Consider the following 24779-nt stretch of genomic DNA (forward strand, 5'->3'; position numbering starts at 1 on the left):
AAAAAATAGTAAAGTCCTTGCGTTTATCAAGCTCGTTTATTAAGTCCTTAGTTTCCCGGCGATGGGAGATGCCCACCCCCCCTTTCTTTTTGAGGGGTCTCTGGAAGGAGTCGGGGCCCCGGCCTCGGCCACGCCCCGCACTCGCTCGCGGCGCCCCTCCCCCGGTCGCGCAGGCGCGTGGCGGCCGGCTCCTCCTCCGAGTGGAGGCGGGCGGCGCGGAGACAGCGCCTGCGTCTCCGGGGCCTCGCGACGGCGCCGCCTCAGCGAGGCCTTTAATGACACGGACGCTCACGCTCGCTGTGACCTCGTGGCGCAATGGTAGCGCGTCTGACTCCAGATCAGAAGGTTGCGTGTTCAAGTCACGTCGGGGTCAAGCCGGCTTTTTTCCTCTGAAGTGCAGGGGCTCGTGAGGAGCGGAGTGGCCGCCCCACGCGAGGGATTTGGCCTCACGGAGGTTAATTATCCTGTCAGCTGCTCGGAAAACCCACTCTTTTTCTTCCCAGCGGGAACATAGGGCTGATAAACGCGCAGCTCCTCCCGGGACCGGCAGGGGGCGGTGCGTCGAGCCTCGGAGCGCCCCTCCCCGCCCCCACCCCTCCCGCCCCGTCCGTCTCCCCGCCCCCACCCCGCAGCCCCGGGTGACCTCGTCCCCGGAGAGTGTCCCGGCGGGAAGTGGATCCCCCCCGCCCCGGGAGGCGCCGCGTCTTCTGCACGTGACCCCGCAGGTGGCCCTCATCTGACCGCCCCGCGGGCTCGGCCGCACGTGGACGCGGCAGGACGTTCGCGTCCGCAGGTCTGGCCGCAGGTGGAGCCCGCACGGGGGCCTGGACGGCGGCGGGGGCTGCTTGTGCTCCCCCGGGCCCTGGGCGCGGCCTCGCACACGCGGGGGGGGGTGTCCACACCCGCCGCGGGGACGGCAGCCTACGGGGGCCTGGCAGCGACGGCCGAGCTCTGCGCAGCCCCGCGGCCCCGAGATGCCCCGGGAGCGGAGAGCCGGGCTTCCCCGCAGGCGCTCCACGCCCTCGCCCCTGACGGCGGTCGCACCCGCTCGGGCGGCGAGCCCGCTCCTGCGCGGTCTTGCGCGGCTGTCCCCGGAGACCAGGACCGGCCCTGTTCCTATGTGGGCGGAAGAGCCAGACAAGAAGAAAGCGTTTGGAATCTTAAATGACAGGAAGCCTTTAAGCCTCCGGTGTTAGTATCTGTGGCTGCAAGCTAGGAGCAGATCTGCTGAGGGGGCCTGCAGAAAATCGGGGGTCTCAGGGGCTGTATGGCCAGGCCACGCAAGATGGCTGTTCTCTTGCTGTCTGCACGTTCCCCTGCCCGGCCAGGGCCTGTTTCACCTACCCCTATGCCCAGGACCCAGCTAGTGACAGCTTACCATAAGGGCGGTGAGGGGCCTGCCCCTCCACTGGTTTCGCTGGTAACTAATGAGGCCACCTGATGTAATTCCCTCTATAAAGGGCCCGCTCCCCTTCGCCTTGGGAGCGGAGGCTACCACCATGTCCTGCCTTCAGTTTGCAGCCCACCGTGGGGTGTCGCTCCAGGGCCTTGCTTCAGACGTGTAAGCTATCCATTGAACCATGAATGTCTCTGTTGCTGATTCCGGGCGCACACCTGTGCATTCAGAGAATTCACACGTGGAAAGGAAAAACATGTCAAGGGGTTCCTTGAAGGGGACGGTGAGGGTGCAGGGAGCATGGTAGTCCTGGGTGAGCACGTACATCAGGTTGGAAGAATTGGGGGATTTTAGGTCCAAAGGGAGCAGCCGCTACTTTTGTGAATAACGATGTAAAAAGACCCTTCTGGGTTCCTGCAAAAAGAGCAAAACCCCCAAGATCCACTCTTCTCCCACAGTTGTTCAATTCCCCTTGCCTTCAGAAAAGAAAGGAACACTGAAAGATAGACACAGAATGATCCGGTTACAGGAGCTAATCTTACGGAGGTTACTAGAAAACACGGTGAAGGTGATTCTCAAAAATGATTTGCTCTGCCACTTTGAATAATTTTTATTGCATATTGTCAGTGAAATTTCTGTATGTTATTACCGTCAGGTTTGAGTACATGAGCTGTGCATGAAAGAAAAAATATGATTTTTAAATTTTTAATAGAATATCAAATGTATGCAGCACTATTGCATTTATTTTCTTTTAAAATTCTCGTAAATTAAAAACAACAGCAGAAAACGAATTACTAAATAAAATAAATTTTTTTCTCCGAAAAAAAAGCAAGTTGCACAAAACTTTATTTTTTTGTGATATATTATTGCATTTAATGTCATTTTCTTGAAAACCAAAATTACCAAATTCCTTAATGTTGTATCAAACGTGAACAATGCCAGTTCAAGTTAGAGGAAATGTACGTCAACACCAGCTTCTGACAACAGAATGAGAAGTTAAAGTTTTGTCTGATTTAGGTCAGGTAATCATGGAAACAAAAGAATATTTAAAATAATTCATTTTATCATTATGCACATTGAAGGAAATCATTATAGACAGGAGAGTTGTTTCCCACCGTAAAATGATTTACACCCATTTATTAAGCTAGAAACACCAGCTTGAAAAGGTACTGATATATGCCATTTGTAATAATTTCTCTACAGCAAACAATTGTCTTATAGTTGGAACATGTTGAAGGAAATATTATCTCATAAGTCTTTTTTGTTCTTTGAGTCTCAATCACTAAGAGTTCAAGGGACTTTTGAGAGATTCCTGGTGTCCTGGGTGGCCTGATGAATGCATTAAAGTCAAACAGTGTATCTGTATTCTGAAAATACCCTTAGCTCCATGCGAATGTTGCTTGGGTTGTGGAGCTCTTATTTCTCCCACTGGCACCATGACATCTGAAGAACATTTGTTACGAAAGTTTCACACCAATTGTGTTTTGTTCCTTCTTCATCAGCCACTGTGCTTCCTTTTCCATTTTCTTCCTTTGTTGTTCTGCTGCTCTCCTTTCTCTGCTATCTTCTGCTGCCTCAGAACTTCTTCGGCTTGCCGCATCGTCTTCTTCCTATGCACTGGTATTTTCCTGCCAGGTATCCATGTCACCTAGTTCAGGAGATTGGTGAATAAAAGGCATATCTTGTGTAGCTGCTAGGCTATTAGAGAAACCTGTGCTGCCATCTGGGATGCCGAAATTTAATGGTTCTCTCTGCTTAATAATGATTTTCTGAGTTTTCCTTAAAGTTGGTGTCATGTCCTTAAAATACTCAGGTTCCAGTTTTTCTAAAGCATTTTGTTGTGTTGCCACATTCCTATTCCCTCCTTTAATCTTTACACTTGTGGGTGTATCTGCATCTCAAGAAGTCCACTCTTCAACATCTGTCTGTTTAGCAACTGATGAATAATCAACTGTAGCTGGGAAAGTTATTTAGTCTCCACTTAATTTCCGTCCTCTGCCAGATCTGCATATTAATCTCTTTAGGAATGAGAATACTGTTGCTAGGCAGGTACAAACTTTAAATAACCGAAATTGTGTGATAGCCATGGTGGGAATCGAAAACTGAAATTGACTGATGAGAAAAAAAAGAATCATACCCACTGTACAGATGCGAAAAATGACAGGAGCGTTTTTCAGTTTACACGGTCTGATGCCATATGCACGGCGCTTGGTGAAACGCTCTCAATTGCTCCAAGTGGGTGCCTAGTGGGCTGGGATTTGGATTTTGGAAAAATCTGCCTGGGAAGGAGCAAGGCCTGCCCCTCCCCCTCTGCACAAAAACTTTAAACACACAAAGAATGTAAACACATACTATACATGTTAATGGATACATACTTAATATGTATCCGTGTTGGACTGTGCATCGGAATTATACACACCAGCTCTGGGAGAGTGGTTCCCACCCAGGGAATGAGGAGGAAGAGGGGACGGAAGCAGGTTCTACTTTAAAAAAATTTTTTAATGAAAGTAGCCAAGACATTAATATTTATTAAATCTGGTTAGAAGTTCATGAGATCTAACTTTATGAAACGTGAGTTTCAGGTCAGCGTTCACTCTACAGGCATAGTCCAAAATCTCCAAGTCAAGAAGTTAATGGACAATTCCCCAGTCAGTAGAACCCCCAGCATGCTGGCAGAAGTAAATTCTCTCTGAAAAAAATACATCCTCAAAACAGGCCTTCTGCGGGGCGGGGGACGAATTGGGAGATGGGGATTGACATATATACACTATTTTTTAAAATTAATTTAATTTCTTTATTTTGGGCTGGGTTTTGTCTTCGTTGCTTCATGCGGGCTTTCTCCAGTTGTGGTGAGCGGGGACTACTCTTCATTGTGGTGCGCGGGCTCTAGGCATGTGGGCTCAGTAGTTGTGGCGCACGGGCCCAGTTGCTTCACGGCATGTGGGATCTTCCCAGACCAGGGCTCAAACCCATGTCCCCTGCATTTGCAGATGGATTCTTAACCACTGTGCCACCAGGAAAGTCCCAACATATATACACTATTGATACTATGTATAAAATAGGTAACTAATGAGAAACTACTGTATAGTGCAGGGAACTCTACTCAGTGCTCTGCAGTGACCTAAATGGGAAGGAAATCCGAAAAAGAGGGAATATATGCATCCGTCTAGCTGGTTCACTGTGCTCTACAGTAGAAACTAACACAACATTGTACAGAAACTATACTTCAATTAAAAAAAAAACAAACAGTCCATCTAGTTTTAGCATATAAAGTCCCAGGCAAAATGCGCTCATAATATATTTTATTTTATTTATTTATTTATTTATTTTGCGGTATGCGGGCCTCTCACTGTCGTGGCCTCTCCTGTTGCGGAGCACAGGCTCTGGACGCACAGGCTCAGCGGCCATGGCTCACGGGCCCAGCTGCTCCGCGGCATGTGGGATCTTCCCGGACCGGGGCACGAATCCGCGTCCCCTGCATCGGCAGGCGGACTCTCAACCACTGCGCCACCAGGGAAACCCAATATTTTATTTTTTCAAACCTAGGCTTGCTTTCTTTTTAAAAAAATATTATTTTATTTATTTATTTTTGGCTGCGTTGGGTCTTTGTTGCTGCGCGTGGGCTTTTCTCTAGCTGTGGCGAGCGGGGGCTACTCTTCGTTGTGGTGCGCAGGCTTCTCATTGCGGTGGCTTCTCTTGTTGCGGTGCATGGGCTCTCGGTGCGCGGGCTTCAGTAGTTGTGGCTCATGGGCTCTAGAGCGCAGGCTCAGTAGTTGTGGTGCACGGGCTTAGTTGCTCCGCGGCATGCGGGATCTTCGCAGGGCTCAAACCCGTGTGCCCTGCATTAGCAGGCAGATTCTTAACCACTGCCCCACCAGGGAAGCCCTCATAGTATATTTTAAAAGAAAATAAATCAAGATAGAATACCTATATACCACATAAAGAAATGCACAGTAGAGAAAGTAAGGATTTTAAAAACGACTAGAGGGGGAAAAAAAGATTATTTAAAAAAAAAATAAACTAACACTTAGACTGAAGCAGAGTTCTCAGCAGCAGCAATGGAAGCCAGGAAAAGTGCACTAATACTTCCAAACTACTGAAAGAAAGTAACTGCCAACCTACGATTATATACTTGGGAAATTATCTTTCAAGAACAGAGATATTTTCAAGTAAATGAAACCACCAGCATCCCTCCCTGAAGGACTATGTGAAGGATGTACTTCAGGAAGAAGGAAAATGACCCAAGACAAAGATCTGGGAGGCAAGGACTAGGACCAAAGAAAATGAAAATGGGTAGAGCTAAAAGCCGAGACCATAAATAAACAATAGCGGGGCTGCCCTGGTGGCGCAGTCGTTGAGAGTCCGCCTGCCGATGCAGGGGACACGGGTTCGTGCCCTGGTCCGGTAGGATCCCACATGCCGCGGAGCGGCTGGGCCCGTGAGCCATGGCCGCTGAGCCTGCGCGTCCGGAGCCTGTGCTCCGCAACGGGAGAGGCCACAACAGTGAGAGGCCCGCGTACCGCAAAAAAAAAAAAAAAAAAAAAAAAGATATAAAGATTTGGGGAGATTGGTGCAAGATGGCAGAGTAGAAGGATGTGCGCTCACTCCCTCTTGTGAGAGCACCGGAATCACAACTAACTGCTGAATAATCATCAACAGGAAGACACTGGAACTCACCAAAAAAGATGCCCCACGTCCAAAGACAAAGGAGAAGCTGCAATGAGACAGTAGGAGGGGCGCAATCACAATAAAATCAAATCCCATAACCGCTGGGTGGGTGACTCACAAACTGGAGAACACTTATACCACAGAAGTCCACCCACTGGAGTGAAGGTTCTGAGCCCCACGTCAGGCTTCCCAACCTGGGGGTCTGGCAACAGGAGGAGGAATTCCTAGAGAATCAGACTTTGAAGGTTAGCGGGATTTGATTGCAGGACTTTGACAGGATTGGGGGAAACAGAGACTCCACTCTTGGAGGGCACCCACAAAGTAGTGTGTGCATCAGGATCCAGGGGAAGGAGTAGTGACCCCAGGGGAGACTGAACCAGACCTACCTGCTAGTGTTGGTGGAGGGTCTCCTGCAGAGGCGGGGGGTGGCTGTGGCTCACCGTGGGGACAAGGACACTGGCAGCAGAAGTTCTGGGAAGTACTCCTTGGCGTGAGCCCTCCCAGAGTCCACCATTAGCCCCACCAAAGGGCCGGGTAGACTCCAGTGCTGGGTCACCTCAGGCCAAACAACCAACAGGGAGGGAACCCAGCCCCACCCACCAGCAGACAAGCAGATTAAAGTTTTACTGAGCTCTGCCCACCAGAGCAACAGCCAGCTCTACCCACCACCAGTCCCCCCATCAGGAAGCTTGCACAAGCCTCTTAGATAGCCTCATCCACCAGAGGGCAGACAGCAGAAGCAAGAAGAACTACAGTCCTGCAGCCTGTGGAACAAAAACCACATTGACCGAAAGATAGACAAGGTGAAAAGGCAGAGGACTTTGTACCAGATGAAGGAACAAGATAAAACCCCAGAAAAACAACTAAATGAAGTGGAGATAGGCAACCGTGCAGAAAAAGAATTCAGAATATTGATAGTGAAGACGATCCAGGACCTCAGAAAAAAATGGAGGCAAAGATCGGAGAAGACGGAAGAAATGTTTAACAAAGACCTAGAAGAATTAAAGGACAAACACCTAGAAGAATTAAAGAACAAACAAACAGAGATGAACAATACAAAAACTGAAATGAAAACTACACTAGAAGGAATCAATAGCAGAATAACTGAGGCAGAAGAACGGATAAGTGACCTGGAAGACAGAATGGTGGAATTCACTGCTGTGGAACAGAATAAAGAAAAAGGAATGAAAAGAAATGAAGACAGCCTAAGAGACCTCTGGGACAACATTAAACACACCAACGTTCACATTAGAGGGGTCCCAGAAGGAGAAGAGAGAGAGAAAGGACCCAAGAAAATATTTGAGGAGATGATAGTCAAAAACTTCCCTAATATGGGAAAGGAAATAGCCACCCAAGTCCAGGAAGTGCAGAGAGTCCCAGGCAGGATAAACCCAAGGAGAAACATGTTGAGACACATAGTAATCAAATTGACAAAAATTAAAGACAAAGAAAAATTATTGAAAGCAACAAGGGAAAAACAACAAATAACATACAAGGGAACTCCCATAAGGTTAACAGCTGATTTCTCAGCAGAAACTCTACAAACCAGAAGGGAGTGGCACGATATATTGAAAGTGGTGAAAGGGAAGAACCTACAACCAAGATTACTCTAACTGACGAGGATCTCATTCAGATTTGATGCAGAAATCTAAAGCTTTACAGACAAGGAAAAGCTAAGAGAATTCAGCACCACCAAACCAGCTCTGCAATAAATGCTAAGGGAACTTCTCTAAGTGGGAAATACAAGAGAAGAAAAGGACCTACAAAAACAAACCCATAACAATTAAGAAATTACCTTAAACATGAATGGATTAAATGCTCCAACCAAAAGACACAGGCTCGCTGAATGGATACAAAAACAAGACCCATATATATGCTGTCTACAAGAGACCCACTTCCGACCTAGGACACATACAGACAAAGTGAGAGGATGGAAAAAGATATTGCATGCAAATGGAAATCAAAAGAAAGCTGGAGTAGCAATACTCACATCAGATAAAATAGACTTTAAAATAAAGAATGTTACAAGAAACAAGGAAGGACACTACATAATGATCAAGGGATCAATCCAAGAAGAAGATATAACAATTATATATGCACCCAACATAGGAGCACCTCAATACATAAGGCAACTGCTAACAGCTATAAAAGAGGAAATCGACAGTAACACAATAATAGTGGGGGACTTTAACACCTCACTTACACCAATGGACAGATCATCCAGACAGAAAATTAATAAGGAAACACAAGCTTTAAATGACACCACAGACCAGATAGATTTAATTGATGTTTATAGGACGTTCCATCCAAAACCAGCAGATTACACTTTCTTCTCAAGTACACGTGGAACATTCTCCAGGATAGATCACATCTTGAGTCACAAATCAAGCCTCGGTAAATTTAAGAAAATTGAAATCATATCAAGCATTTTTTCTGACCACAACGCTATGACATTAGAAATCAATTACAGGGAGAAAAATGTAAAAAACACAAACACACGGAGGCTAAACAATTCATTACTAAATAGTCAAGAGATCACTGAAGAAATAAAAAAATACCTAGAGACAAATTACAATGAAAACACGATGATCCAAAACCTATGGGATGCATAGGTTTTAGAACCCTCCGTACCATCATACACAAAAATAAACTCAAAATGGATTTGAGACCTAAATGTAAGACCGGACACTATAAAACTCTTAGAGGAAAACATAGGAAGAACACTCTTTGACATAAATCACAGCAAGATCTTTTTTGATCCACCTCCTAGAGTAATGGAAATAAAAACAAAAATAAACAAATGGGACCTAATGAAACTTAAAAGCTTTTGCAAAGCAAACTACAATCAAGACGAAAAGGCAGCCCTCAGAATGGGAGAAAATATTTGCAAACAAATCAATGGACAAAGGATTAATCTCCAAAGTATATAAACAGCTCATGCAGCTCAATATTAAAAAAGTAAACAACCCAATCAAAAAATGGGCAGAAGGCCTTCCCTGGTGGCGCAGTGGTTGAGAGTCCGCCTGCCAATGCATGGGACACGGGTTCGTGCCCCGGTCCGGGAAGATCCCACATGCCGCGGAGTGGCTGGGCCCGTGAGCCATGGCCACTGAGCCTGCGCGTCCAGAGCCTGTGCTCCACAACGGGAGAGGCCACAACAGTGAGAGGCCCGCGTACCACAAAAAAAAAAAAAAAAAAGGGCAGAAGACCTAAATGGACATTTCTCCAAAGAAGACATACAGATGGCCAAGAAGCACATGAAAAGCTGCTCAACATCACTAATGATTAGAGAAATGCAAATCAGAACTACAATGAGGTATCACCTCACACCGGTTAGAATGGGCATCATCAGAAAATCTACGAACAAATGCTGGAGAGGGCGTGGAGAAAAGGGAACCCTCTTGCACTGTTGGTGGGAATGTAAATTGATACAGCCACTATGGAGAACAGTATGGAGGTTCCTTAAAAAACTAAAAATAGAACTTCCATACAACCCAGCAATCCCACTACTGGGCCTATACCCAGAGAAAACCATAATTCAAAAAGACACGTGCACCCCAATGTTCATTGCAGCTCTATTTACAATAGCCAGGTCATGGAAGCAACCTAAATGCCCATCGACAGATCAATGGATAAGAAGATATGGTACATATATACGATGGAATATTACTCAGCCATAAAAGTGAAAGAAATTGGGTCATTTGCAGAGACGTGGATGGATCTAGAGACCGTCATACAGAGTGAAGAAAGTCAGAGAAAAACAAATATCGTATATTAATGCATAAATGTGGAACCTAGAAAAATGGTACAGGTGAACCTGTTTGCAGGGCAGAAATATAGACACAGGTGTAGAGAACAAAAGTATGGACATCAAGCAGGGAAAGTGGCGGGGGCGTGGTGTGGTGGTGGGATGAATTGGGAGATTGGAATTGACATGTATACACTAATATGTATAAAATAGATAACTAATAAGAACCTGCTGTATAATAAAATAAAATTCAAAAATTAAAAAGATTTGAATAATAAAATTAACAATGTTGATCAAATGGACACAGAGAGAACTCTGCATACAATAATTAGAGAGCAACGTTCTTGAGTCACATGGAACATTTTATAAAAATGTGATCCCCTTCTAGAATAGAAACTAAATCTCAACAAACTTCAAAGCATATGTATTACTCAGGTCACGTTCTCTGAGCCAATTACGATGAAGCTAGAAATCAGTCAGAAAAAGCTTACCAAAATTAGGATATTTGAAAACACCTCTGGGAGTTCCCCGGTGGTCCAGTAGTTAGGACTCGGTACTGTCACTGCCAGTGGCCCCTGGTTCAGGGAACTAAGATTCCACAAGCAGCGTGGCTCAGCCAGAAAAAAAAAAAAAAACAAAAAACAGTTCTAAGTTACTTCCTAGGTCAAAGACAACAGCAAGCGTACACTTAGACAATTAAAAAAAAAAGTATAAACATTGCAAAGGAGCAGATAAAACTACTGTCATTATTTACAGAAGATGATTTCATAACTCAAGGACCTAAAATGGCTGAAAAATTACTGAAAGCAAAAGACATCAGGTAGATGGTGAAATACGGAAGTAATGTACGGAAACTGATAGTTTTTATAAAAGACACCAACAACTAGTTAGAAGGAATAAGGTCAGAGAGGGCAAAGGTGGGAACCAAATGCTTCACACGCATTTTTATGATGTTTTGATTTTTTTGCCACAAAGTGAATATACTATCTCATCCAAAAAAAGTTATTCACACGGGTGGACGCTGTAGGACACAGGAAGACCTTCCCAAGGACACTTGGGTGTGGACAGTTTTTAATGACAGGTTGCTGGGCAGGTGGGAAGTGCAGACAGTAAAAAGCCTCAGGGACTAAGGGACCCGGGCACCTGAGGGGCACAGGCAGAGAAGACGTTTCTAGAGCAAAACTTCTGACATCCGTGTCTAGGCTCTGGGATGGGAGGCCCCTGGCGGTGGCTTGTGTGGGGACAGGTGGAGCAGATGAGGGCTCCTCCGGAGGCCCCTGCGTGACCCCGTGGGTGACTTCCATATGTCACAGGTGTGACCCGTTGTCCCTGACCCCGTCCTAATGTGACATCTCTCCTGGGTCTCCCATTTGTGACGTCAACGTTTACAGCTCCCTCTGTGTCTGACCCAGTGTATGACCCTCCCATGTGATGCCTCTATGCACCGGTCACTGTGACCCTTGCCCTCTGGCTTCCAACTGAGTTTGGCTGGTGTGGAGGAAGGAACTAGAAGGTGTGAACATAAATGCAGACCAAGCAAAGGGGACCAGCAGAGGCTCTTCATGCCCAGCTGTGTGTGTGTGTGTGTGTGTGTGTTGGGTGTGTGTGTGTGTGTCGGGGGTGTGTGTGTGTGTTGGGGGGTGTGTGTGTGTGTGTCGGGGGTGTGTGTGTGTGTCGAGTGTGTGTGTGTGTGTGTATCGGGGGTGTGTGTGTGTGTCGGGTGTGTGTGTGTGTGTGTCGGGAGTGTGTGTGTGTGTCGGGGGTGTGTGTGTGTGTGTCGGGGGTGTGTGTGTGTGTCGGGGGTGTGTGTGTGTGTGTCGGGGGTGTGTGTGTGTGTGTGTCAGCCACTAGCCCTGGAATCTGGCAGACTCCAAGGCGGGTCGAGGAGAAGGAAGGATTCACGGCGGGACAGAGGGGAGGAGGCTCAGGGCTGCCCTGCTGGAGGCTACTGGCCTGGGGGGGCTGGAGGCCGGCTGACCGGAAGTGGAGTGTCCTGTGTGCTTGGTCGGGGGCCATGTCTGCCTTTCTCTGGCTGGTCCTGAGTTGGAAACAGGGACAACAATGAGGGAAGCTGTCAGTTACTGATGGTGGCTTGGACATTTTGGGTCAGTTATTGCAGAAGTGATTATTTGGCTTCTTGGATTATCCCTAGAGATAGGGATCTGCCTCTCATGAGTCTGACGTAGGCTGGCTTCTGGGTTGTTTATTGTCGATAAGGGGTTGGCTTTCTGGGCAGGTTGCTGTAGATTGTGGGTCCGAGTTCTATCTTTGTATATAGTCTGAGCACTGTGGCCACTGTCCACGTGTAGGTTCAGGCTCTCCCAGCTTGGAGTTTCTGATTCTGCTGTGGGTTCACTCTTGGCCAAAAGAACTCTCGTCACCTGGGGTCTCCCTCTGGGTCCTGTGTGGGTTAATGGGGTGGAGTTTTTAACGGTACTTTGAGACCGGCGAGGCTTCTCCCATCCTCCACTCCCACTCAGCCACTCCTTCTGTGTAGTCACCTGTCTGGGGATAATCCTGCCCTGGGATCTACTGCAGTCAGGGCAAGTCAGGTCCTGCACCAAGTTCCGTGGGAGGGAGCGTAGGTCCTTTACAGGGCTGGCGACACGTGCATTTTTGGGGGGTGGGGGGACGTGCCATGCGGCTCGTGAGACCTTAGCTCCCCGGCCAGGGATTGAACCCAGGCCCTCGGCAGTGAAAGACTGCCGAGTCCCCTGGACCGCCAGGAGACTCCCAACATCTGCAGTCCCCTTTGGTGAGGAAAACGGGGCATAGTAGTTTGGAAGTACTGTTAGCGAGTATCAATAGTTTGTCTTTGAGTATATCCTTATAATTGGCAGTTTTCTTAAAGCCAAATGTTATGGCCAAAAATAGCCTCTGAATGTTTGTTCTGAGATCCAGAAACCTGGAAGGTGGCCTCAGGGGTTTCTGGGCTTCCTGGAACCTTCTGGAAACTAACAGGGAGAGCAGGGTGGAGGTTTCTGGCTCACCTTGGGCTCCACCTCAGCCATGAAAGCAGATTCTCAGAAGTACTTAGGAGAAACATACACCCCAGGGCGGCTGGTTTTCCACTGAATCAACCTCTATTAAATATTTCTGCTTCCAGGTCTGTGGTTAGGGATCATCATCTGTGCTGTCTCTCAGGCTGTGTGTTTTCTAGGCTTTATTGCCCGGCTAAATTGCAAAAAGCCTGTCAGCAGGTAACTACACTCGTTGCTGTCCTCTCCTGGCAAACACACAGATCCAGGTTTACCTCTCTCTCCCTTAGTTTGGAAGGTTCTTTTCTCCTTTATTATAAACGCTACTTTTTTGTCATTGTTGTTTTATTTTATCTTATTATAGTTGATTTACAATGTTGTGTTAGTTTCAGCTGTACAGCACAGTGATTTAGTTATACATATATATATACACACACACACACCATATATATATATATATATATATATATGGGTGTGTGTGTGTGTGTATATTCTTTTTCAGATTCTTTCCCCTTATACAAAATATTGAGTATATGTCATTTTTTTTTTTTTTTTTGTGGTACGGGGGCCTCTTACTGTTGTGGCCCCTCCTGTTGCGGAGCACAGGCTCCGGACGTGCAGGCTCAGTGGCCATGGCTCACGGGCCCAGTCGCTCCGCAGCATGTGGGATCTTCCCGGACCAGGGCACGAACCCGCATCCCCTGCATCGGCAGGCGGACTCTCAACCACTGCGCCACCAGGGAAGCCCTATGTCATTGTTTTAACTGGACTTAATTCAGATGTGAAGGGCTGGTGAGCCTGGCTTTATTCCCCTTTGTTTATTCATCAGAAAAAAAAACGGGGGGCTCTTTTCTCCCCTGGGTCCTATGCTAAACTTCTGCCTCTGTTCCTGAAAAGCCAATTTCAGGACCAGCTTTAGACCTGGAGAGAAAGGTGGAATGCCATCAAATGTATCCTGATATTTATCCTGTTTTTATGATCTCCCAGTGTTTCATTAAGATACCTGTGGGCATCTTTGTCTGTAAACTTCCTAGGGTCAGCGTAGGGTGTTAGATAGGTGATGGAGAAAAGAGGTGAAGGACGAAGAAAGGAGAATTCTACAGGATCCGGTCCCTGACCTGCTCTCATCTTTTTTCCATCCAACCTTCCCCACCCACTGACCCCACGTCAATCGTTACAAAAGATGATCCTGTACTTGTTAACTAGGGAGGCTCCCATGTTACACGTCAGTTAAAGAAAATGGCTCCACTGGGGAATTAAGCAAGTGTTTGATGAGCACTGTGGTGAAACCTGTGGATTGATTTTGTCTCGTTTTCTAGGCTCGGGTACATGCCAGTTTGAAACGAAATGCGGCCCAGGACAGGACTGCTGCTTTCTCCCAGGACCCACTTCGCCCAGGTATGACACAGCTGCCCCTGGTCTTGGGACGGGCCTGTCTAGGTGTTCACAACTAGATTTGCTGTGCTGAGCTCCCACTTAAATAGGGCAATAATGTCTCAGAAACAAATGATAAGGAACACCCAATTTCAAGGTAAACAGCTGAAGTCTGTTTGCTTTTTTTTTTAGTTTCAATTTTTGGCTGCGTTGGGTCTTTGTTGCTGTGCGCGGGCTTTCTCTAGTTGCAGCAAGTGGGGGCTACTCTTCGTTGCGGTGCGTGGGCATCTCATTGCGGTGGCTTCTCTTGTTGTGGAGCACGGGCTCTAGGCGCATGGGCTTCAGTAGTTGTGGCATGCGGGCTCAGTAGTTGTGGCACGTGAGCTCTAGAGCGCAGGCTCAGTAGTTGTGGTGCACGGGCTTAGTCGCTCCGCCGCCATGTGGGATCTTCCTGGGCCAGGGCTCGAACCCGTGTCCCTTGCATTGGCAGGCAGATTCCCAACCACTGCGCCACCAGGGAAGCCCCCGAAGTTTGTTTGCTTTAATTGCAGACACGGACACACTGCTACAGATCATTAAAAGCTGCAGGTGATCGATGCAGTACTGATGCAAGCATTTAGGGTATTTTCCTTATTGTTACTCTTCTGAGGCATGCTGAGACTAAATCTAGGTCTGGGTCACTATCCTGCCTGGTACTTAGCAGGCCCTCTGATGGGAAGACTCACATCTCTCCCCAGTGCTGTGAACGGCCTTGAATCATCTCTTAGGTCATCTTTCTCCTCCACTGGCCTTTTTCTCCTTCTGAGATGCTAATTTGATGAGTGCTGGCCCCTTGAACATTTCCCCGAAGCCTCTTAACCTAAAAAGCTACCTTATTTGTCGCGTTACTTGGTGGGGCAGAGCCCCTGAGGACCCCAGCTGACCGCAGCGGGATCCAGTCCGTGTCTGTGGGTAAGTGGACAGCACCTGACATAGGATTTCCTTTCATCTCCATGGTAGCAACTGCTTCTTAAATTACCATTCTCCCAGCTAGTGGCGCATACATGCATCTCCTTTTATACAGAAGAAAAACACCCTTTTAAGGCACTGAGTTCCTTTTCATCTCCAGCAGGCCCTGGAAACCATGGAGGAATGTGGATAAGAGATGTTGAAAAAAAAGAGGCGATTCAGTCGGATCAGCAGACACGCCAGGAAGAGTGTCTTGAGGTTCATCCAGGGGCCACGTGGAAATTGTCTGGGAGACAGCTGGTGCTGTGGTGAGGGCTTCCGCTCTTTGGGGTCATTGTCATCTTGCTGGTGGGGATTTTAGTGAGAGTCTATGTCAGAATTCAGTGATGTGGCGAGACAGAGAGAGAGAGAGAGGGAGAGAGAGAGAGAGGGAGGGAGAGAGAGGGAGAGAGAGAGTAGGCCAAGGGATGCTTCTGACCTTACCAACAAAAATTCATTGGCCTAAAGGTGGCAGTTCATTTTCAGTTAACGTTATTCAGCTGTGCCCATGGAGGTCAAGAACTGAGAGTTCCAAGATATATTTTCTGATGAAGAAAAGGAAGGAAGGTAAAAAGTACGTTTTAGTCCAAAACAACATCTGGAAGATTACATCCACTACCATGTCAACCGAAGACAACCACTGTGTACTGGATGCATCGATGTATGGCTTTGTATATTTCTTCTGCTTACTGTTGTTTTTTTTAGACAAACCCATATACCAAGGACTTAAGGATTCTTACTATGTGAATTTTTTTTTTTTTTTTTTTTTTGCGGTACGCAGGCCTCTCACTGTTGTGGCCTCTCCCGTTGCGGAGCACAGGCTCCGGACGCGCAGGCTCAGCGGCCATGGCTCACGGGCCCAGCTGCTCCGCGGCATGTGGGATCTTCCCGGACCGGGGCACGAACCCGCGTTCCCTGCATCGGCAGGCGGACTCTCAACCACTGCGCCACCAGGGAAGCCCACTATGTGAATTATTTAAAATACATTTTACAATATACCTTCCCTTCGATTATTATTCAGCGGGAAACATTTGTTAATATTCATTTGGTACCAAGGGTAGTAGACATGCTTAAGGAACTTAAAAGGGGAGAAGACAGATTACCAAGAAGAAAGGAGTCAGGTGGCATCAATTAGCATGCTTCCTGTCAAGGGCCTGTCTTAACACGGGTTTGGATTGACATGCTGGCAGGCGCAGGGAGGGATGAAGGACCAGCGCTTTGTTTTTGAGTGGTGGGCATCCCACGGAGAGAAATACAGGCTTCGAAGAGCTAACCCAGGCAAACTGGAGGGAAAAATCAGACCCTTTCTTATTTTGATAGAAGGAAGGGTTGATAAAGTTGGAAGGCAGCAAAAATGAAGAGTGTTCTAGGAGAGGGGAGGATGGGGTCCTGGGCAGGCCCTATTCGTCTTGTTTGGGCCTGTCCTCGTCTTAAAAAAGCTGCAGGCTTTTAGTGGCAGAGACGCGGTATATCCAGAAGGTTTTGTGCGGCCCCATCTCAAAAAGATGAGGTCTTAATGAATGCGCTCTTCTCCTTGGCCTTGGCAATTATTGGGAAAGTCTTTGGAGCTGTGAAAATCCAATCACTGCTAACTCATCTTGGCGGGTGGGAGGGCGAGTCAACAGCGGCCTTGGATTAAGGGGTCATTCTTGCATGCCGCGTTGCCGGGCTAGCTCCACGCTGTTCGCTTAGCAAGCCTTCCTACCTACTAAGTACGCTGCCTTCTGGGGTGGATACAAACTGCTAGGCGTGCCGAACAGATAATGGAAAAAATGAGAAAAGGCAGCTCCTCTGAGTGAAAAACACCCCAGGGCAGATATCGGCGGGGGGTGGGGTGGGTGGGTGGAGGTACTCCCTTAAGGCATCTCCACCCTCAGCGCTTCGTTCCTCTTGGGTCAGTTAAGTGGAGGGTCACCTTCCAGGGACCAAGACGAAGGCTGCACCCAAGGTGGCCCTCGCGGTGGGGCCCCAGCAAAGCCCCAGTCCCGGCTTTTCTTTCCCTCTCCACCGGGCACGGGGGCTTGTCCTACCCGCTGCAAATTGCGGGCGGCAGGGAGCGCAACCCCCCGGGGAGTAAATTCTTTGACCCAGCCTGGGGGGAGACATCACCCGGAAACCAGCGAAGGCTAACTCGGCGCCCCCTGCACTGTTCCCACCTGCCCCTTCCGCGCCCCCCAACCAAGGCCGCCCCTCCCCCGAGTCCCGTGGGCCACGGAAGGCAGGGGCCGGGTCGGCGGCGGTAGGGGGCGGGCGGGGCGGGCGGGGCGGGGCCTCCTCACCCCCAATCCCGCCACCGCCCGCCGCCCCGCCCATCCAGCCCACACCCTATCAGGCCCACCGCCCCCGCCGCCTCCCGCGCACTCTCGGAGCTGGCGCGTCCGCCGCCGGCCCCTCCCGCGACGGCATGGAGAACCCCCTCGCCCCTGCGCCGCCCGCCGCCGACAGCCCCTCGTCCGCCCGCGACGGCGCCCAGCGGCCCGGGACCCCCGGTTGGCGCGAATGCTTGCGGCCTCTGCGGGGCGCGCTGCCGCCCGACGTGGGGCGCGAGACGGCGGAGCTGGCGGCGCTCGCGGGCCCAGTGGTGAGTGCGCGGCCCCGCGCCGCCCTCCCCGCGGTTCCCCCGGTCCCCCGTGGTCCCTCTCCCCGCGGTCCCCCCGTCCTCCGCGGTCCCTCATCCCGTGGTTCCTCTCCCCGCGGTCACCCCGTCCCCCGCGGTCCGGCCGGTGGACCAGCGCCGTCCCGCGCCGTCTCGGGCGGGAGGGTCGGTGTAACGCGCCGGCCTCCGCTTTCCTCCCCCAGTTCCTCGCGCAGCTGCTGCTCTTTCTCATCAGCCTCGTCAGCTCCGTATTCTGCGGACACCTGGGCAAGGTCGAGTTGGATGCGGTTACGCTTGCTGTCTCGGTAGGTTTTTACATTCTTCTTTTGCGGGGGCGGGGGGGCTGACGACTTGGAAAAGCCTGGAATGTGAATTGTGTGATGTCTGACACCTGCACCTTCACACGGTCCGAGCTTGACCCGGGGGTTCCATTACCCTATCGTTAGATTTGGAAGGAGATTGTGTCAGCTACTTAGAAAAGGTGTTCTCCGTACTCTCAAACCATCCCACTGACTCTAATTGGTCTGGGGACCAGGTATTGCAAAGAATTCGTAGCAATGAGGCGAACTCTGCTGGTAGAACTAAAAGAACTGCATTTTTTTTTTCCTATTATGAAGTTAAACCAGATAACATATCTAGAACTAGGTTGACTGCTGTTAGTTTGAATTACACGGCTCATTAAGGTGGTGCTATTTCAGCCTTGTAATAAAGTGTCTCCCTGCCACCATGGATTGAAATTACACCCCCTTTGAAGTCCCTGCATTTTTGTTGGTGATGTAGTGGAAAGCCGCCTCTCTCCTGCATTTACATCCATGCTTTCAAAGAAGGTGAAAAGCTGCTGCTGGTAATGGCAGACGGTCTTTCCCAGTCTCAGAAAATGCCCCTCCTGTTCCCACCCAGGTGGGCAGAGCGCTAAGATCATGGCGGGGCCACAGAAGGTTTCCTTACGGTTGAGACCACCTTGGTATGTGGAATCATACATTTTAGTTACAGGTCTATTATTGGGTGAACCCGTTTGGTAGGTTGCCTTTTCATTTTGTTGATGGTTTCCTTTGCTGTGCAGAAGCTTTTCAGTTTCATGTAGTCCCGTTTACTTTTGCTTTTCTTGCCTCTGATTTTGGTGTCAGAGCCAAAAAATCATGCCCAAGGCTTGTTAAAGGCGCTTACCGCCTAAGTCTTCTTCCAGGAGTTTTATGGTTTCAGGTCTTATGCTCAAGTCTTTCACCCATTTTGAGTTGATTTTGTGTATGGTGTGAGATAGGGGTCCAGCTTCATTCTTTTGCATGCAGACTCTCCTTTCCCAGCACCCAGTTTTGGACAACCTATCTGGTACACCATCCTGTACTTTTCCTTGTTGATGATCTGTACGTGGCCTCTTCTGTGTTCACTGACAACCTCAGGACCTGAGGGCTTGTCTCCTTGGGTGTGTGGGTCCGCCTCCCTCCATCTCGCTGGCTTCCAGGACCACCGAATGCACATCGGGCTCCACACCCTGCACATTTCCAGCCCTCCGTGTGCACCCACAGCAGAAGCTTTAAACTTTACACTTCCCTGTCAAGTCCGCACACCCTTGCTGCCTGTCCTTTGCCCTCATGGGGGTTTCCCATGCTGGGATCCCTCCGTCCTCGCTCGCTCTGCAGCCCCCGCTTGGCCCCTTTCAGAATCCACGGCCAGTCAGTGCCTGATTCCCCCTGCTCTTCCTTCAGCCCTGCCACCTGGATTCCCATCACGCTCCTCCCTCTCTTTTTTAAAAATTTATTTATTTTTGGCTGCACTGATTGGGTCTTTGTTGCTGCGTGTGGGCTTTTCTCTAGTTGGCGGTGGGCGGGGGCTACTCTTTGTTGAGGTGCGTGGGCTTCTCATTATGGTGGCTTGTTGCGGAGCACTGGCTCTAGGCGCGCGGGCTCAGTAGTTGTGGCTCATGGGCTTAGCTGCTCTGCGGCATGTGGGATCTTCCCGGACCAGGGCTCGATTCAGTGCCCCCTGCATTGGCAGGCGGATTCTTAACCACTGCGCCACCAGGGAAGTCGCTCATCACTTTTTTCTTTGAGACCAGCCTTCTACCTGGGCTCAGAACCATCCTTTCTCCTCCAGCCCCTTCCCTTTCACTACTGCTACTGAATTATGATAAAGTACCCAAGTCTCTCCTTGTGCAGCCCCTCTGGCCTCTATCCACTTAACACTCTGCCAGAAAGTCTACACTGCGTCTTCATTTTCCTTTTCTCCCCATTGCAAACTGGCCTGTTTCCCCACTGTTCCACTTAACCTACTCTTCTGAAAGTTGCCAGGGACCACCCCCCCCCCCGCCCCCAATCTCCAGAGAACTTGCCCTCACCAGGCCGCCTTCCCCCACCTCCCTCCTGGGAACTCTTCGCACCTGCCAGTCCTCCCTGGTTCCCCTTCTGGTAGTTGTGCTGCTTCTTCTCTTCCCCCTCCTCCTCTGTTTGTGGGTGACCATCCTGCCCTGGGAGCACCCTACACATGGCCCCCTGTCTGCATCAGTCAGCAAGCCCTGCTGCCTTAATTTCCCACATTTCTTAAACTCACTTTTTTTCTGTTTTCTGCTACTACACTCTCCCAGCTCGGCTTTCATCCCTCCTGCCAGCCGCAGGGCCTCCCCTCCTCCCGCCCTGACTGCATCCTGCCCCCGCCCCCCCATTCTGCAGCCAGAGTCGCGCCCCTCCCGGCTTCTGACCTCCGGGCATCTCAGCCCCCTGCTTGCGGTGCCCACTGCTTTCTGTTACCTGCTTGCGAGGTCCGGGTGTGTCTGCCTAGACAGGGCAGGGTCACCTGCACAAAACTGTCCCTGAGGACTCACAGGCAGCCCAGAGCCCCCCCTCCGCCGCTCCGGGCTGTGCTGGTCTGTGTCTGCCTGCTTTCTTGTGATCAGCCGGCTCCTGTTAACTTCTGCTGAGCCTGGTACCAGCAGAGATGCCGCCCCAGCAGACATCTCAGAAATGCGTAACTTCGGAGACCCGAGCAGCCGACTCTCACCCAGGCATCCCCTGAATGTATGTTTTTCTTCTCAGCTCTGCGCCTTTATGTTTTCCCATCTGTAACACGGCGAGGGTTTAAAGCATGATGATTGCGTATGCCTGTAGAATCCCATGGTGCCTGTTTTTTCATTTATTTCACCAAAACTATTTTGAAACCTATCTTGGGAGGGGGATTCAGATTTTATGTGTTTTTTGGTGATTCTTTCCCTCTTTCTGTTTTTCCCCTAAAGCGCTCAATGATAAGAGGGTAACGGAAGAGTTCCTAGTTTTTGAAGTAAAAATAAAATAGGAATACACCCAGCGAGGTCCTACTGTACAGCACAGCGGACTATACTCAATACCCTGTGATAAACCATAATGGAAAAGAATCTGAAAGAGAATAGATACACATACACATATATAAAACGGAATCACTTTGCTGTACGCCTGAAACCAATACAACATTGTGAATTAACTATATTTCAATAAAAACAAAGATTTGGTGTGTGACTAACAAGAAAAAAAAATAATACAGTAGATACAAACCTAAAATTATACAGACAGGCTTGAAAAGGGCATGTGGGAAGGTGGGTATGTTCCAAAGTCGGGCATTTCTGTGGATAAGGTCTTAGATAAGGGGGTCTGTGCCTGTTTTATCGGGCAGTGGGTGGCCAGACTTTTGCTTTTAATCGGCTGTTAAATTGTAACAAATTGCTAGGGAGACAGTAGACTCATTTCAAGAAAACTCTATTTTTTTGCGGTACGCGGGCCTCTCACTGTTGTGGCCTCTCCCGTTGTGGAGCACAGGCTCCGGACGCGCAGGCTCAGCGGCCATGGCTCACGGGCCCAGCCGCTCCGCAGCATGTGGGATCTTCCCGGACCGGGGCATGAACCCGTGTCCCCTACATCGGCAGGCGGACTCTCAACCACTGCGCCACCAGGGAAGCCCAAAGTGTTTGGTTTTAAAAGAAAAGAACATTTCTATATACCCACCTTGTTCCACAAAGCATTTGAGTTGGTTTATAAAAATACTTTCAAGGCAGGTAGAGTTGGGTCCAAGACACACGGGTGGAAGACGACACAAGGTGGGGTGGTGGAGACTGGCATCTGAGGGGCTGCACATCTGCTCTGAACTCCCCACCCATGTGGCTCCCCCAGGGGTCCCTGAGCCATCTCTCAGGGAAGAGCAGCTTTTCTCGATGCTGAGTCGTAGGGAGTTTCTCTTGCAGAGTTTCATAAAGTGGAAACCCGTGTCCCAGATGACGTGCTCTGAGAGATACAGCAGCAGCTCCTGTGCATCTTTTATCACTGGCTGCTGGGAGGGGAAAGTGTGACGTCAGGGCTGGGCTGGTAAAAGCTCGTTGGCTTCAACCAAAGCCGTCTCTGAATAGTAACTTGACCCACATGGACTCGAAGTTGTAGAGGAAGAATGACACCAAAGTGCATTCATCTACCCAAAAAAGGCTCACGTGTGACATTGTTTTTCAATACAAAACTCTTGAGAAATTGGCATGCTTCCTCTTTCTCTCTTCCTGGAAAGCCCAGGTGTTCTGGGGCTTTTGCCCTGACGCTGTCCTGGGTGGACTCAGCAGGGAGCATCTTGGGGTGGATGTCCCCTCCTGCTCTGAGGGTGGCCTGTCACCCACTCCTGGGGGCTCAGCCAAGAAGGTCATCCCGGGGCTGCCGTCACTGCTAAATGTGAGCCCAGGATGGAAACGAGGGTCTTCAGCTCCCCCCACCCAGCTCTGCTGGGCTCTGACCCTTACCTGCAGGTTACCGCTTGTGCCCCTGGTTGTCGGGGGCACTGGGTGGGGTCTGGGCGAGAGGCTGACACAAAAGTTGTGCCGTTCCTCACTGGAGGACCAGAGCCTGGGGCCAGGCTGCCCAGCTTCAGGTCACCATCTGAGTGATGTAACTTGCTGTGACTCAGATGACCCATAAAACGGGAGTGGTGATCGCAGCACTGTGTGTGTGACGGGCTGGGGACGACCCTGCACGAAGCACATGCTCAGTCCAGGTTTGCTGTTATTATCATTAAACGCACACCGTAGATCAGGGGTATCACCTTCAGGTGATAACCGCAACGGTACTTTTATTAAATACAGAAGTTGTAATGCGCTGTGGGTTTAGGAAAAACTAGGTTGTTGGCTCCCCGGTCGATGCAGGTGACTGTGATCCTTTAGTTAGACTGTACGTTCTGTGTGACAGTCGACAAGGACAGATGTGGACACCATGTGATCTGAGACACAGATCACCAGCTGCTCCCGCCTGGTCCCCGGACACTTGCCACACCTGGTCTGCTGTTCCTTGCAGGTTGTGAATGTCGCCGGGATTTCCGTTGGAACTGGCTTGGCCTCCGCTTGTGACACGCTCATGTCTCAGGTGAGGACAACCCTGCCCCACAGACCTTTCTTTGTCAGTGATCTTTCGTCGTAGAACCAATCTAGGGGACTGAGGTCAGGCTGTGGTTTTGCGGCGTTTTGTTTGTCGGCTACCCCGCTGCTGATGGCTGTAAATGGCGCGGAGCTGGCTTTACTAACCCTGTCCTCTGGTCCATCTACTCAGGCTGTTTTCCTTTTTCCGTCCTGTCTGATCCCTCCCACCCTAAAACCGTCCTCCTTCATCCACTGCCCCTCCGTCTCTCCTCTCCTTCAAACCAAGCTGCTTGAAGGTGTCCCTTGTGGTCCCTGTCTGGACACCGCCCTGGACTCAGCACCCATCACTGATTCCGTTCCTGCGTGTCCCCCCCCCCCCCGCCCGATCCTGGTCCTTAACCTGCGCAGCCACCGCCGCTCTCCACCACTCCCTGGTTGCCACGGCTGCGGATCCTGCCAGTGGTCCAGCCACCTCTCCGGTGGCTCCTTCTCAGTCTGTGCTGTCTGTTCTTCTTCTTCCTGCCCCTTGCAGCCCCCTGCCCACACCTACCTCCCACTGTGGTACATCCTCCCCCGGCTGCTGTCTCCCCCGCCGCCAGCGGTGGTGAAGACTCATGTCGCCATCTCCTGCCCCCATCCCTTCCCAGAGGGCCAGGCTCCATTCTGTCCTCAGACCCAGCTCATCCAGGATTAAGCTCACCAGTGTTCCCCTGTAGAGTTCCCTCTCTCAGGAATACACCACCCGCCACTCAAGCCAGAAGCCGTCTGCTTCCTCCCCCATCTCCAGACGTTAGCAGAACTGCTGACGGCTCTTGACTTGGACTCGTAGTGTTTCTTGACTCTGCTCGTTTCTCTCCATCCTTATGCCTGTCCTGGGATTGGGAGCTCTGGGCTGGTGTACGGGCATCACCAGCGCAGGGACAGATGCCAGTCAAGGCCTTTTCCTCCCGCTCTGGCTCTTATCTCACCCACCTGATCTATAACCAGAGTGGTTTTCCCTCTAGACTCTGAGCTCCTTAGGGAGAAAGGCTGTGTCCCTTTCCGTCTCTGAAGCCCTGTGGTTCAGCATTGTGCTTGCTGTATAGCAGGTACCTTGGAAATTTGTTGAATGGGTGAGGAGGTGGCAGGGATGGATGGGTGGCTGAGTGGCTGTATGATGAATGAGTGTAGATGAATGAATGGGTTGGGTGTGTGATGGATGGATGGATGAATGGGTGGGTGGGGATATGATGCATGAGTGGATGAATGAGTGGGTGGGTGGGTGGTCGGACAGATGAATGAATGGCTGGGGCGGGGTGGTATATGATGGATGAGTCCTACCTTTACACCCAAAGCCTGGGAGAATGAGGACAGGGTTACCTGCCAAGGAAGGAGCAGTGCTAAGCGAATGTAGTGTCTCCTGAGCTGTTGCCCTGGGCTCCCATCAGGTAATGCATGAGGGTTTCCTGAGATCGTTTTTCCAGGCTAAGCTGAACACGGCTCTGAAGGACTTAATGTAATTTAGGCCAAAGCTAACTCTGGATTGGCATGATATAGGATATGAAATTTTATTTCAAAAGAGTTTTTTGGGTTCCTTTTTTTTTTTGCACCATTTCAACATTTCAGTCATTTTCATTTATATATATATACTTTTTAACAAAAAGGCTGTATCTTGTTTCCCCACTTATCATATAATGGACATC

General features: G+C 49.8%; 2 protein-coding genes, 1 non-coding gene and 1 pseudogene across 3 annotated transcripts in view; 3 read left to right on the top strand and 1 right to left on the bottom strand.

The window, feature by feature from the left end:
• Window positions 1-301: 301 nt before the first annotated feature.
• On the top strand, window positions 302-373 carry TRNAW-CCA (transfer RNA tryptophan (anticodon CCA)). Its single transcript has one exon. It is a non-coding gene; the product is annotated as a tRNA-Trp (tRNA).
• A 1644-nt stretch (window positions 374-2017) lies between these two features.
• LOC132510717 (receptor-binding cancer antigen expressed on SiSo cells-like) overlaps window positions 2018-24779 on the bottom strand; it is a 109185-nt pseudogene continuing 86423 nt past the window's right edge.
• LOC132511453 (multidrug and toxin extrusion protein 1-like) lies at window positions 10637-15499 on the top strand. Its single transcript, XM_060134631.1, is given in 5 exon segments — window positions 10637-10652; window positions 12919-12990; window positions 12993-13012; window positions 14110-14188; window positions 15276-15499. Coding segments are annotated over 5 exon segments (411 nt in total).
• Window positions 17556-24779, top strand: part of LOC132511455 (multidrug and toxin extrusion protein 2-like) — a 48340-nt gene continuing 41116 nt past the window's right edge. The window contains exons 1-3 of the mRNA XM_060134634.1: window positions 17556-17732; window positions 17951-18052; window positions 23036-23104. Of these exons, the coding sequence (XP_059990617.1) occupies window positions 17556-17732; window positions 17951-18052; window positions 23036-23104 (348 nt within the window). The remainder of the gene's footprint in view (window positions 17733-17950; window positions 18053-23035; window positions 23105-24779) is intronic.

This window comes from Lagenorhynchus albirostris, chromosome 20 (genome assembly GCF_949774975.1).
Source record: "Lagenorhynchus albirostris chromosome 20, mLagAlb1.1, whole genome shotgun sequence".
Taxonomy (NCBI): Eukaryota; Metazoa; Chordata; class Mammalia; order Artiodactyla; family Delphinidae; genus Lagenorhynchus; species Lagenorhynchus albirostris.